This window comes from Syngnathoides biaculeatus, chromosome 3 (genome assembly GCF_019802595.1).
Source record: "Syngnathoides biaculeatus isolate LvHL_M chromosome 3, ASM1980259v1, whole genome shotgun sequence".
NCBI lineage: Eukaryota > Metazoa > Chordata > Actinopteri > Syngnathiformes > Syngnathidae > Syngnathoides > Syngnathoides biaculeatus.
This window is the reverse complement of record NC_084642.1, coordinates 12,500,337-12,514,963: the sequence shown is the minus strand read 5'-3', so window position 1 is coordinate 12,514,963 and position 14,627 is coordinate 12,500,337. Positions and strand designations below refer to the sequence as shown.

The 14,627-nt window shown below is 42.2% G+C and overlaps 1 protein-coding gene across 3 annotated transcripts in view; it reads left to right on the top strand.

The window, feature by feature from the left end:
- itsn2b (intersectin 2b) overlaps positions 1-6,812 on the top strand; it is a 37,017-nt gene extending 30,205 nt beyond the window's left edge. For all 3 annotated transcript variants that reach the window (XM_061814359.1, XM_061814360.1, XM_061814361.1), the window contains 5 exons: positions 553-671; positions 931-1,013; positions 1,095-1,178; positions 1,316-1,489; positions 3,243-6,812. In XM_061814359.1, coding sequence (XP_061670343.1) covers positions 553-671; positions 931-1,013; positions 1,095-1,178; positions 1,316-1,489; positions 3,243-3,391 — 609 coding nt within the window. In that variant the 3' untranslated portion in view covers positions 3,392-6,812. The remainder of the gene's footprint in view (positions 1-552; positions 672-930; positions 1,014-1,094; positions 1,179-1,315; positions 1,490-3,242) is intronic.
- The last annotated feature ends 7,815 nt before the right edge of the window (positions 6,813-14,627 follow it).

Below are 14,627 nucleotides of genomic sequence, written 5' to 3'. Positions count from 1 at the left end.
ATCACAGGTATCAAACTCACGGCTTGGGGGCCAGATCTGGCCTGCCGCATGATTTTATTTTGCCCGCGGAGGCAAATTATGTGGATCAACGTCCATGATTTTTTTTTTTCTGTACCAAAATTTCAAATGATCCTATCACAAATGATAACGAGATATTACAAGCATTTTGGTGTTACCAAACAACAATAGTTGGGAAAAATCTATTACCCTTGATTTCTGATTCCAAAACTAATTCATAAATTTTACGTGTAAATATTATGAGGCGGTCAAAGATTTTTATGGTTTCACAGCCAAAAGTACAGTGTGGCCTGCAACAAAAATGTGTTTGACACCCCTGCAGTAAATCCTTAAATGGCTGTTTATTCCTGCGTATTCAAGAGTTTTTGGGGGTTAAAAAAAATCTGATCCAATTCTAATGGGCCGCAATTTTCTGCAGATTTTTGCAATGCGGAGTTTGGGCCAGTTCCGTTCCCCAGTGTACATCAGGCAGTCCTAAGAATTCGTACTTTTTACCTCGATGTCTGTGGACCTGTCTTTTTACTTTTCCTGCAGCCTGTCCTGCTCAATGAAGTTCTGGTGAAGCTACCGGATCCTTCGAGTGACGACCCAGTCTTCCACATCTCACACATTGACACAGTTTACACACTGAGGACAGAAAACATCAAAGAACGGTGACTATACACACGACCGCACACGGCGCCGTATGTGTTTAGTGAAATTTGCTGTTCAGCTCTTTTTCAGAGGAAAATAGCAAGTTGGGGAAAAACTACTGAAACATTCAACAGTAAAATTTTCAAGAATTTCAAATTTAGTCCACTTTTAATGTTGTTGCGCATTTTACGGTCATCTCAAAATTGTACTCAAAAGCTGTATTTCCCTAACAACGTGTGAGGCAGTCGAAATGATCACTTGGATCCTTCGTGTTTTTAGGACAGCCTGGGTTCAGAAGATCAAGGCCGCGTCGGAAGAATACATCGAGACGGAAAAGAAAAAGCGGGACAAGGCCTACCACTGTATGAATCTCACTCACCTGTGGTACAGCTAATGGATCTTTATCATCTTTGGACACTTTGGATCTGTGCTTTTCCTTTCAGCTCGATCCGTCAAGGGAACCGGAATCGGCCGACTCCTCGTCACGATCTTGGAGGCCACAGAGCTGAAGGCAGTCAGATCCAACGGTGAGCCTGAACACATTTGCTCGACGGGTCTGCTTTTGAGTACGACATGAATGCTTTAGTTCTTATTCCTTTGTCTATTTTTATATTGTGATGATATATTTTAATTGTCCTCCCTTCCTTGTCCTCTTCCGCTCCAGGTAAAATGAATCCATACTGCGAGGTGACCATGGGATCTCAGGTCTTCACGTCCCGAACCCTCAATGACACGGTCTACCCCAAGTGGAACTTTAACTGTCAGTTCCAAATCAAGGATGTGTACCAAGATGTCCTCAGCATCACCATCTTTGAAAGGGACCTGTTCGCTCCCGATGGTCAGTTGCCCCTCTTCATCTTCCCACCTCTTCTTGGTGCTTCCCATAACATACTCTCATGACATTTACCCATTATGGAGTGGAGGTTATTCAAAGTATGGTTATTGACGTGATTTATTGTTTTCAAATTTGTAAATTCAGGCTCAGGTCCCGATTCCAATCACCTTTACAGTCATCTGCAAGCTTCCGTTGCACAGTCTGTTTATGAATGTATTTGCAATAAAATTAAACTAATGTATTCTGTATAAAATAAAACCCCAACCCTCAAAGACTGTGCAGCCAGGTTGGCGTTTCAAATGAGAATCAGTTCTCGGTTGCCCCGCCTGGAGAAAGGGTTGTATTTTAAACGTATCAAAAATGAGTGAAATTTAGATTAAGATGGAAAAAAAATTTTGAACGCTTGAATCACAAGCGGGTTTTTTTATTAGCTCCAGTAGGTGTCAGTAATGAGCAATATCAACCTCATTTGCTCAAGATGCTCTGAACTAATAATGAGTCCAATGGAAACACAAAACACAAGAACTTTTGCTACAAGTAACTTTGATTTCCTGGGCTTGTTAGTGGATCTCCTGTGATTAACGATGGTTCACTGTCTATAAATGTGATATATATTGGTAGGTGTTCCAGTGGACCTTTCCGATGGCGATCTTAAGCTCTGCCCACTTAGCCATGTCCCACAAGCTTACAAAATGGCCATTGAACAGGACATGTTTGAAGTCGATTCTCTATTGCGTATTCCAGATATTGCGGTATGTTTTTTGCCAAATGTGTTAGACTTACCTGAGAGAGTTCTACGGAGAGGTCTCAACTATTTCACGCAAAGATTTGTACACTGAATTAAGATTTTGGACGGAGCAGGACGCAATGTAACGTTGGGAATCGATGCAAAAAAAAAAAATTGACACCTCACAAACTTCAGATTGAAGTCCAACCGGATAAAATAGTGGAATCATACTCCACATGTGAAGCAGGGTGAGTACTTTTTACTTGGAAAGATCGCAAGTAATATCATTGTAATCTAGAAGTGAGTGGGTGTATTCATTTGACTTGGCTCGTAATCAAACCCAGTGGTCTTTTTTAAAAGTCTGATGTGATACAAATTGGCAAATAGACATTTGTCTTGCATGACATCCCGCATTTACGTATCACTAACCCCGACTCTTCACCATAAAACATTACACGCTTCATTCAGCAGGTCAGTGATATACTAACGAACTGAAAGTTGTTCTCCTTCAATGTATAAAGCACTGATAATAATTCAATCAGACTCAGAGAAGATACTTCTCCCTCACTCACCTTTGAACATACAGCCTTGTGTTTGTTGATATTGTCCACATTTAGTCGTACGTGCGGTCTTCTGCAAGCCTTAATCCATTGTAGACACTTGGTCAACTGGGATTTAGGCTTTGGAAAATGAATCAACCGGCCCCTTGCAACCTAGCCGGATATCTTTCATCAGAATTCCTCGTTCCCCAAGTGCATCTGAGGACCATTTTCTTCGTAATATTAACTTTTCCAAGTGCACGCTACTGACAACCAGCATTGCTTGTGAGACAATCCGGAGAAAGGGGCGTGTCAGGCCAGTGGTTAAGACAATGCTGCTATCTGATTGACAGGTCGGAAATGTCCATTGTTCCAGTAGTTTGACACTTTTTTGGTAGTAAAATTTGGAGAACCGCTTTCTTAGTTATCTCGATTTAGAAACGATCTTTATAAAAACATTCCCAATCACTTCATACGTTTGTCTTCTCAGAGTTCCTGGGACGGACGGAGGTTCCCGTGGCGACCATAAAAAAAGAGTTGGAGAGCAAGGGTGCCGTAACGCGACGTCTTCTGCTGCACGAGGTCCCCACTGGGGAAGTGTGGGTCCGCCTCGACTTGCAGCTCTTTAACAGCAAATAGCTCAACTAAGGGCTTGGCTATATTTGCCAAACGATAACTCCTCTCACTCAATGTGCCTTAATATTGTGATCAGAGAATGCCGAAAGCTTTGTCTGACATCACCTCAATCTTCTAGAAGGGCTTCGAGTAGTTTCCTTGGATGGAAAAGGGAATTTTAATGCATCTTCTCTGAATTAAAAAGATGGAGTTATCGGTGAAAGTAGATGTCACCGCACTACAACTATAATGTGGTTATTCAGGGCAAAGTTCCACTAAAGTTGTCGTAGACTGGAGGTCCTTTCGTGCGTCTACACAATCCAGTCTGACTGATGACTTTGCTGACTTGCTGTGTCTTCAGCATTTTGACATGAAAACATTGTCACCGTGGCACTGGCCTGAACGCGGTTTACTGCTGCGGAGGAAAGGTCTGAGGATATGTCGTTGCGGTTCAAATCACTGTAATGACATGAGGCGCTGTCTGCTCATGTCTTCATATCTTGGGTGGCGTAATCCTCCCACCTTGTGGTTGTGCGGACACATCAGAAAAAGCCATCAGACGTTGTGATGTACGTGTGCAACCTTATTAACAAGCGGTTTGTTTGTATGGAACAAAAAAATGTCTTGCTGATAACACAACAAGGTGGAGACTGCTCATAACTATGTAATAACCATTTTCATGTGGTTCATGAGTAGTAAAAGCGCAGCTTTTCTTGGGGGGTTTCTTCTAATTAGGGTACGATCAATTAAACACATCCTACAGACAGCCCAGGGAAACTGTGCAATTGTTGTGCCCGTGTACGTAAGCCTTGGAAAATCTTTAATTTCGTTGGGATACTTGGAACGCAAGTAGGTTTGTTTGGTTGGTCCTCTTTTAATTTTATTTTTAATTTTGACAGTGTTTCTGGCAATAACAGCCTCTCACAAATTCCCTTGCAAACAATTTTAGATTAAGCTGAAATTAATGCAGCTGTGCAATAATATAATAATTCTTTAATTTTCTGTTAGTATTGAATTCTGTTTTGTTTTTTAACAGCTTGTGTTATGCTCATTGCATCACTTTTATCAGACAAATGCGTCGTGACTTTCCGTTTAAATGTCTCAGCGATGTTTAATGCTCTAAAACCGAGCACCCGCCGGTGTTGTGCATGTTATATCCAACCGGTATTTATGTCTTAATTTATGTGAGACTATCCAAAGTTGTGATGCAGCCCTTGTCTTGTGTCATGTCGCATAAATTTCTGTTCACACTGGGATTGTTTTTAGGGTGGGTGAAACATGTTCCTGCATTTTTCTGTAACCGTTGCGAGTGGCTGTTGCTCCACTCTTAGGTCAACTGGGTTGTTTTTATTTCTTTTATTCAGTGATGTGCTGTTTTTATTTTTTTTTGCGCAGAGACTGGACTGCCTAGCTGCTCTGAATAGATTTTTGAATTACTTTTTTGGTTGTATTAACGTTTTGCAACGTCATCTGCCGTGCCCGCCGAGTCCGTCTGTTTACCTGCTGCTTGTACTCACCTGGGCCGGATTGAGGCTCTCAAGCAGGGGTTCTCGAGTCAAATAAAAGACAAATGTGGCACGACTGACTACATTATTTGAAAAGCTCACAATGTTTGATGCCGCAGTACGGGTACAGGAAGGAATGCCAAGTTTGAGACGTACTGGTGGATCGACATGTTTATTACAGGAATCTTGTATATTTAGCCTTTTTTATTTATGTATTTAGGATTCCAGGGAGCGGGAGCCTATCCCAGCCAACTTTTGTCTGGTTGCTAGTCAACTGAAGTCAGGTGAGGGAACCACTACACAGTTTTTTTTAGAATTATGAGGACTAACTAGGGTGGCACGGTGGCTCGGCTGGAAAACTTTGGCCTCATAGTTCTGAGGTCCCGGGTTCGATCGCGGACCCGCCCGTGTTGAGTTTGCATGTTCTCCCCGTGCCTGCGTGGGTTTTCTCCGGGCACTCTGGTTTCCTCCCACATCCCAAAAACATGCAACATTAATTGGACACTCTAAATTGGCCGTAAGTGTGATTGTGAGTGCGGCTGTTTGTCTCAATGTGCCCTGGGATTGGCTGGCAACCAGTACAGGGTGTACCGCGCCTCCTACTCGTTGACAGCTGGGATAGGCTCCAGCACTCCCCGCATCCCTTGTGAGGATAAGCGGCTTAGGAAAGGGTTAATTACTGTGCACGCTACAATCTTGCACAGCGACTACAACATGTCAAAATGAATAATTTTGAAGTTGTTGGCTATATATGAATAGCATACTTTTTAAAAGTAAAATTTTGTTCATGTTTTATTTACTCGTAATCCATTTTGTGCAGAATAGACATGCAGCGTGTATGAAATAGAGTGCACAAAAAGACCTCATTAAGTCCTTCTTCACCCTCCACTTGTTCCGGGCGGACTGGAGAAACAACGATTGCATAACTACACACAAGCACACGTATCTGTACGTCACACAACATCAGCTGTAGTCAAGCTTCTGTGTCCCCCATTGGGGGTAACGTTGCCGTTTGGGACCCAAGCAGAATGATACACAATGAAGTATTGTCTACAGTGAAAAAACTTATTTTATAATTTTTCAGTAGTTTGGCATTTTTAATGGTCAAACCTGTATAAAAACAACCTTTCTACAGTGAAACTAAAAGTCAAATTACCGTTTGACGACAGACCTTTAATAAATATTGTACTGTGCTTGGTAAATGTTGATGGAATAAGTGTCAAGTTTTGCGTTGAGTTGCAGGTTTAATTTGTTCCGTGGCCATGCTCATAACTGAAAATACTCCTCTCACTTCATCTTTCCCTACTGAAATGAATGTAAATGCCATTAATCTGTTCAAGCTTGCCTGGGGAAAAAAAGTATTTGTAATCTCTATATATTTATGTTAAAAAGATATCTATTGTTAAAAAGATCTATATATTTTTGTACTTTATAAAATTGTACGATAATGTTACAAATTTTACTTTTTTTTTTTGCATTAGTTCAATGGATATTGTGCTTCCTGGCCAAGTGGGACAGGTATAATACAGCTGGATTTGTTTGGGGTGTACCCCATCTCTTGCCTGAAGATAGCAGGGATAGGCTCCAGCATAGCTGCAACCCTCGTGAGGATAAGGGCTATCCAAAATGGATCAATCAATACACGTGGTGCTATCCACTCCTCAGTAAGGTTCACGAATATTAGTCGTTCTTCTCAGAGGATTAAGAAAGTATGCCTTTCAAGATTATCTGTATTTGATTATGTTCAAATATCCATTGCATCAAAGGTTATAAAATTGCAATGACATTTCTATCTGTTTGCATGTCTATGACATTTTGGGTTGTTTGTTGGTATTAACTAAACTGACTATTCAGGCAAATCGATGTGGTTTGGTCAAATACTACAGTGTCATTCTCTTTGTTTTGTGTTTTATTTGATAGGTAACCTCAACACAGAATGGAAATAAACAGCTCACAATCTCTTTTTTTTTTTTCGGGGGGGAATCATTTACTGTCTGCCAAACTGCTCGTTGTAATGTCATGCGTTGAGTTTTGTTCAATGTGATACCAAAATTTCGCTTGTAAGTCAAAGCCAAATATTGACAACATGATGGCTCACATCTCTAAAAACTTGTCGCTTGTATCTCCACTAGATATATGTTACTTTGTTTGGTAAAGTTAATTTGTCCATGTCAGGAAAACAGTATTTGACTAAAAAGAATCAATTGAATAGTCATCATAATCCATCTATGGCTCTACCATTAATCATACTTTTGCTTTATCGCTGGTCAACAAAACAACAACAAAAAAGCAAAAATAATTATTTTGATACTCACTGAGCTGACGTCTCATAATTTGCTCTCATCGTGCAGAACGATATTTTGAGCAGCTTTTGGGTGACATTTGAAGAATATTACTTTATAAAAAGTTTAGCTTCATACCCTGTTGTTTGTTTGACTTCACCAGTTTCACCGTAACAAAAACATCTGTTGACGTACAGTATCTTAAATAATTCGTTTCTCTCGCATACTGTATACGCTTGCAAACAGGGCAAAAAATAACCCCGGCAAATGGAAAAAGGCGAGCAAAGAGAGCGAGGCAGTGAGTTAAGCACACAATAAGGACAAAAGTGCCAAAGCAGAAGCTAAGAGCTGAGGAGTAGTTTGGAGGCAAGACGGAAGTACAGAAGAATAAACACGTATGGGTGCAGAGCCAAAGTACAGAGCGGCAGAGTGACAGTCTGAGAGGCCCTGAGTTCTACTTGACTCAGTCATGGGAATGATTTCATTATTACCACATGAACAGCTGTCTTATGTAACACACACTCGGACCTAAATAACAGCAAATGGGCTGCATCCTGGACATAAAACTAAAACAAGCACAGGTGACCTATGCAAACATGGGTTCTCATGTGAGTTTACATATGTAGTGTCAAATACTTGTATGTCATTGCAAGCACATACAGATGAATAGTTATTGGCGCCATTATCGGGTTAAGGCCTTAGGGGAAGTCGCGGGAGGTCATAAAGTGGAGGACCTGATGAATGTGGTTCGTGGAAGGACAAGACAAGGCCGTGTTCCTGACTCACTTGTGGAAATCATACATTCCACCCAGAAAAATGTAAAATATACTGAGTGGGAATATTGAAGCGAGTACCTTTTGTGATTTCATTTATTCTCTGATAATGTTTGGAAAAAAAAGAATCCTGAAGTTGTTACCCTCACGTGACATGCCTTGCTCTTGCATCCTTGCCTTTGTTTGCCTAAAAAGTGAAACAAAAGAGTAACGGTTTTAAACAGTGGTTCTCCAACTGTATACAGCAAGTATCACCTTAAGAAATATGGTTCTCAAGCTACAACCATGATCAATAAAATTCTAAATCAGCAGCATACTAGGCCAAATGTGCTTCAAAAACAAGGCACTGCAGTATAAGACTGGGTATAGTAACTGTGAACATTAAAGGCCCCATATTTGTACTATTTAGACCTAACCCTCTGAAACAGGGACTCAACGTAAAATTGTCAATTTTAATTTCAAGAAGCATCTTGATTTTTATCATGCGAGTGTCTAGAAAGAATGCCTCTGACAGCTATTTATGTTTGACCCAGTTTTGGATCCTCCTTGTTCATATTTGGCTAAGGATCCACCCACCCCCCTCCTTTTTCCTCCAGGTGATTGTCTCTGTGTACATAGAAGACCCCCTTGTCACACCGCTGGCTTGGGAGTGAAGAGGTCGGTGGTGCTCTTCGCTAGTGATGTAGAAAAGCTTGAGAAATTAGAATGACCTGATTTCACGTCTCTCGGACAGAAACACATCTGGAACTCAGGAATGCGTGCATAATTTTAATCCATACTTCACAGACAATGTCACGGCTAGCATACTAGAAAATGTTGGTTTGGCAAAATATGGGACATTTAACATGGTGCTCGAAGACATCCATCCATCATTTGCGCTGCTTATCCTCACAAGGGTCACAGAAGTGCTGGAGCCTATCCCAGCTATCTTCAGGCAAGAGGGGATAAGACACCGAACCGGTTGTCAGCCAATCGCAGGCCACATAGAGGAAAAACAACAATCACAGTCACAATCACACCAAGGGGCAATTTAGACTGTCCAATAATGTTGCATGTTTTTGGGATGTGGGAGGAAACCCGAGTGCCCAGAGAAAACCCACGCAGGCACGGGGAGAACATGCAAACTCCACACAGGAGTTTCCAGGATTCAAACCCTGGACCCCAGAACTGTGAGGCAGACACTTTAACCAGTTGTGCGTGGTTAAATACATACAGAATCTTTTTTTTTAACTATAATTGAACAATAATTCAATTAAAACCTATTGCAAATGAAGTAAAAATGCAAAAACTGAATGTCACTTTTCTCCCAATCCTTGTAATCGAGAAACATCAACGACAGTCCTAAATAGGAGTATAGTCTAACTGTAGCCACCTGTTTTAATGAAAAAAAAAAAAAAAACTCGCCATACAGTCCTTTTATCTGCCTGACTGTGACTTGAACGAGACTCTGTTGTGCATCCTAATGTGGCGGCACACGTTTCAGCGTAAAGAGGGAATATTATAAGCGAGCCAGGAGAACGTGCAGGGGCAAATGCGTGATGAATGTTAACAGCTTTTCCTCATGTCTGCTGCATTACAAGACTTGTTTTTTTTGTTTCTTCCAATAATAGTAATCATGTAAGAAGTGATAACCTGTACTGTTGCTTGACTTTGCCGCGAGCTACGTGCCGCTGTTAATTTTTTGCCGCTACCTGCTGTGTTAGCCATATGTGAAAACAAATGTGTCATTAAAAAATATGTAAAGTATACAAAATATACAATATACATAGGTAACTGATGTGGACAGGTGAGGAGCAGCGTCGAAGCTTTTCTGGCACATTCATTTCTCAGTGCAGTGATGAGAAAACTAATATTTTTCCACCCAAGAGGCCAGGGAACAATAGTGAATGTGCTTTTATGTGCAACCGGTGTGGAAAGATACCGAAATGTGCTGAGATTTGATATTGACTCTTCTGATGCGCAATCCTTATGAGTCCAATTAAAAAGCCTTCAGCACTGATTGCTCTCATTCACGTGCGTGTGTGTGAAGAAACAATATTGTGGCCATCATCCCAAAATCTCCCAAGCGTTTGGGATATTTTCTTATGACGAGATGAAACCAAGGTCTTCAAAAGATTTTTGGGTGTTGTAAAGGTTATAGGTCACATTATGGGTGCGAAAGGTTTTGAAATGATTCATCCTGGTCTCGTTCCACTCCATTCCATTTGCTTAGTTGTGAAAGGAAAATTCCGGTGGTTTGGAGTAACAATGTATCCAGTAGGTCATGTAATATGTACTCTATCTTGATAATGTGATGTTAAATCCTCTCTCATTTAATCGTGTTTTGAGAAGATCTTTATTGACAATTATGAATTTTTCAGGTGTCCCGCCATTTTCACGAGTCACATGACCTAAGTGCGCGGATGTGACGTGTACTGTGCTGTTCCAAACGCTGGTTTACATGACACACCATTATGCCCAGCGGTGATTTCTCGGATTTATCTTCATCTGATGAAGAAATAGCAGTATCGGTTGATCGGGAAAACGGAGGGAAACTTCCATATGGATTTGAACCTGTGGCTGTGAACTTCTTCTTCTTCTTTTCCTTTCGGCTTGTCCCGTTAGGGGTCGCCACAGCGTGTCATCTTTTGCCATCTTAGCCTATCTCTTGCATCTTCCTCTCTAACCCCAACTGCCCTCATGTCTTCCCTCACCACATCCATAAACCTTCTCTTTGGTCTTCCTCTCGCTCTTTTGCCTGGCAGCTCCATCCTCAGCATCCTTCTACCAATATACTCACTCTCTCGCCTCTGAACATGTCCAAACCATCGAAGTCTGCGCTCTCGAATCTTGTCTCCAAAACATCCAGCTTTGGCTGTCCCTCTAATGAGCTCATTTCTAATCCTATCCAACCTGGTCACTCCGAGCGAGAACCTCAACATCTTCATTTCTGCCACCTCCAGTTCTGCTTCCTGTTGTTTCTTTAGTGCCTCCGTCTCTAATCTGTACATCATGGCCGGCCTCACCACTATTTTATAGACTTTGCCCTTCATCCTAGCGGAGACTTTTCTGTCACATGGAACAACAGACACCTTCCGCCAGCTGTTCCAACCTGCTTGGACCCGTTTCTTCACTTCCTGACCACACTCTCCATTGCTCTGTATTGTTGACCCCAAGTATTTGAAGTCGTCCACCCTCGCTATCTCTTCTCCCTGTAGCCTCACTCTTCCCCCTCTACTTTTCTCATTCACGCACATATATTCTGTTTTACTTTGGCTAATCTTCATTCCTCTCCTTTCCAGTGCATGTCTCCATCTTTCCAATTGTTCCTCTGCATGCTCCCTGCTTTCACTGCATATGACAATATCATCTGCGAACATCATGGTCCAAGGGGATTCCAGTCTAACCTCATCTGTCAGCCTTTCCATTACCACTGCAAACAGGAAGGGGCTCAGAGCTGATCCCTGATGCAGTCCCACCTCCACCTTAAATTCCTCTGTCACACCTAAGGCACACCTCACCATTGTTCTGCTGCCATCATACATGTCCTGTACTATTTTAACATACTTCTCTGCCACACCAGACTTACGCATGCAGTACCACAGTTCCTCTCTTGGTACTCTGTCATAGGCTTTCTCTAGATCCACAAAGACACAATGTAGCTCCTTCTGACCTTCTCTGTACTTTTCCACGAGCATCCTCAAGGCAAATAATGCATCTGTGGTACTCTTTCTAGGCATGAAACCATACTGTTGCTCGCAGATACTTACTTCTGTCCTGAGTCTAGCCTCCACTACTCTTTCCCATAACTTCATTGTGTGGCTCATCAACTTTATTCCTCTATAGTTCCCACAGCTCTGAACATCCCCTTTGTTCTTAAAAATGAGAACTAGAACACTTTTCCTCCATTCTTCAGGCATCTTTTCGCCCGCTAGTATTCTGTTGAATAAGTTGGTCAAAAACTCCACAGCCATCTCTCCAAATTGCTTCCATACCTCTACCGGTATGTCATCAGGACCAACTGCCTTTCCATTTTTCATCCTTTGTAGTGCCTTTCTGACTTCCCCCTTAGTAATCATTTCCACTTCCTGGTCCTTCACTCTTGCCTCTTCAACTCTTCCTTCTCTCTCATTTTCTTCATTCATCAACTTCTCAAAGTATTCTTTCCATCTATTTAGTACACTACCGGCACCAGTCAACACATTTCCATCTCTATCCTTAATCACCCTGACCTGCTGCACATCCTTTCCCATCTCTATCCCTCTGTCTGGCCAACCTGTAGAGATCCTTTTCTCCTTCTTTCGTGTCCAACCTGGTGTACATGTCTTCATATGCTTCTTGTTTAGCCTTTGCCACCTCTACCTTTGCCCTACGTCGCATCTCGATGTACTCCTTTCGCCTCTCCTCAGTCCTCTCAGTATCCCACTTCTTCTTCGCTAATCTGTTTCCTTGTATGACTCCCTGTATTTTGGGTTCCACCACCAAGTCTCCTTCTCCCCTTTCCTACCAGATGACACACCAAGTACTCTCCTGCCTGTCTCTCTGATCACCTTGGCTGTCGTCGTCCAGCCTTCCGGGAGCTTCGGTTGTCCATCGAGAGCCTGTCTCACCTCTTTCCGGAAGGCCGCACAACATTCTTCCTTTCTCAGCTTCCACCACATGGTTCTCTGCTCTACCTTTGTCTTCTTAATCTTCCTACCCATCAACAGAATCATCCTACATACTACCATCCTATGCTGTCGAGCTACACTCTCCCCTACCACTACTTTACAGTCAGTAACCTCCTTCAGATTACATCGTCTGCACAAAATATAATCTACCTGGGTGGTTCTACCTCCGCTCTTGTAGGTCACTATATGTTCCTCCCTCTTCTGGAAATAAGTGTTCACTACAGCCATCTCCATCCTTTTTGCAAAGTCCACCACCATCTGCCCTTCAAAGTTCCTTTCCTGGATGCCGTACTTACCCATCACTTCTTCATCGCCCCTGTTTCCTTTACCAATATGTCCATTACAATCTGCACCAATCACAACTCTCTCGCTGTCTGGGATGCTCAGAACTACTTCATCTAGTTCCTTCCAGAATTTCTCTTTCAACTCTAGGTCACATCCTACCTGTGGTGCATAGCCGCTAACCACATTATACATAACACCCTCAATTTCAAATTTTAGTCTCATCACTCGATCTGATACTCTTTTCACCTCCAAGACATTCTTAGCCAGCTCTTCCTTTAAAAAAACCCCTACTCCATTTCTCTTCCCATCTACTCCGTGGTAGTAGAATAATTTAAACCCTGCTCCCAAACTTCTAGCCTTACTACCTTTCCACCTGCTCTCTTGGATGCACAGAATATCAACCTTTCTCCTAATCATCATGTCAACCAACTCCTGTGCTTTTCCTGTCATAGTCCCAACATTCAAAGTCCCTACACTCAGTTGTAGGCTCTGTGCATTCCTCTTTTTCTTCTGACGCTGGATCCGGTTTCCTCCTCTTCTTGTCTTCGACCCACAGTAGCTGAATTTCCACCGACGCCCTGCAGGTTAGCAGTGCCGGGGGCGGGCGTTGTTAACCCGGGCCGGGGACGACCATCGGTTTGGGATTCTTTAGATGAACGCTCATATTTGTTTGGCACAGTTTTTACGCCGGATGCCCTTCCTGACGCAACCCTCTGCATTTATCCGGGCTTGGGACCGGCCTACAGATTGCACTGGTTTGTGCCCCCATAGGGCTGCATTTAACCTGTGGCTGTGAACAATGAGGATAAATTCCAGAAATCAGCGCTGGACATAATGGTGTCCCATGAAATGAACGTTTGGAACCCGACGTTACACGTCACATCCGTGCACGTAGGTCATGTGACTCACAAAAATGGCGGCGTATCCTGAAGATTCGTAATTGTCGATAAAAATCTTCTCAAAACACTATTAAATGAGGGAGGATTTAACATGCCATTGTCAAAATACGGTACATATTACATGACCTATTGGATACATTGTTACTGCAAACCACCGGAATTTTCCTTTAAGCACATAAATCTACTCTGTGCTAGAGAGAGAGAGCGAGAGAAAGAAATCGGCACAGAAATAACCTGCCAACATGTCAGGTCAGCTCATAAATATTTCAAACATCCAATGTAAATGCATGCAAAAATGATGTTTTAGCTGAAGCTGACGGGTGAAAAACAATTCCTGTGGTGTTTGTTTTTGTTTGTTTTTTTTTGTTTTTTAACAGGCCACGTCAACAGCAACGTAACTAGGTACGTGTGGAAAGTAAATTCCCACCATTATCGTGACACGTCACCTCATAAAATATCTGTCTTTGACTTGTTGCAACCACCTTGGGCATGTGTGAGGCATCTTGTGACCGTTCTGAAATACACTTTAAAGTTAAGTGTGCTGTGTTTTAAATGCCCGCAAGATTTGAATGTAGCCTCACTTAACTACTTTTAATCCAGCTACCGTCACTTAGAAGGCATATTTAGCGAGCTTCAACAAAATACGAGAGCTACGCTAGCATTACTGCGCTAGCATTAGCATGTAAACAAGCCGATGTTAGCCACAAGCTGCTTTGTCTTTTTTGTAACGAATTACAATATTAAATAGTATCACATTGTTTTTTTTTTCTTCTGTACATTCTGGAACGTACACTGAAGTAAAAATCAAAAAGATTAGAGAAGCGTAACTGTTGTGCACAGATGTTGCTCATTCTTTGGCGCTTCTAA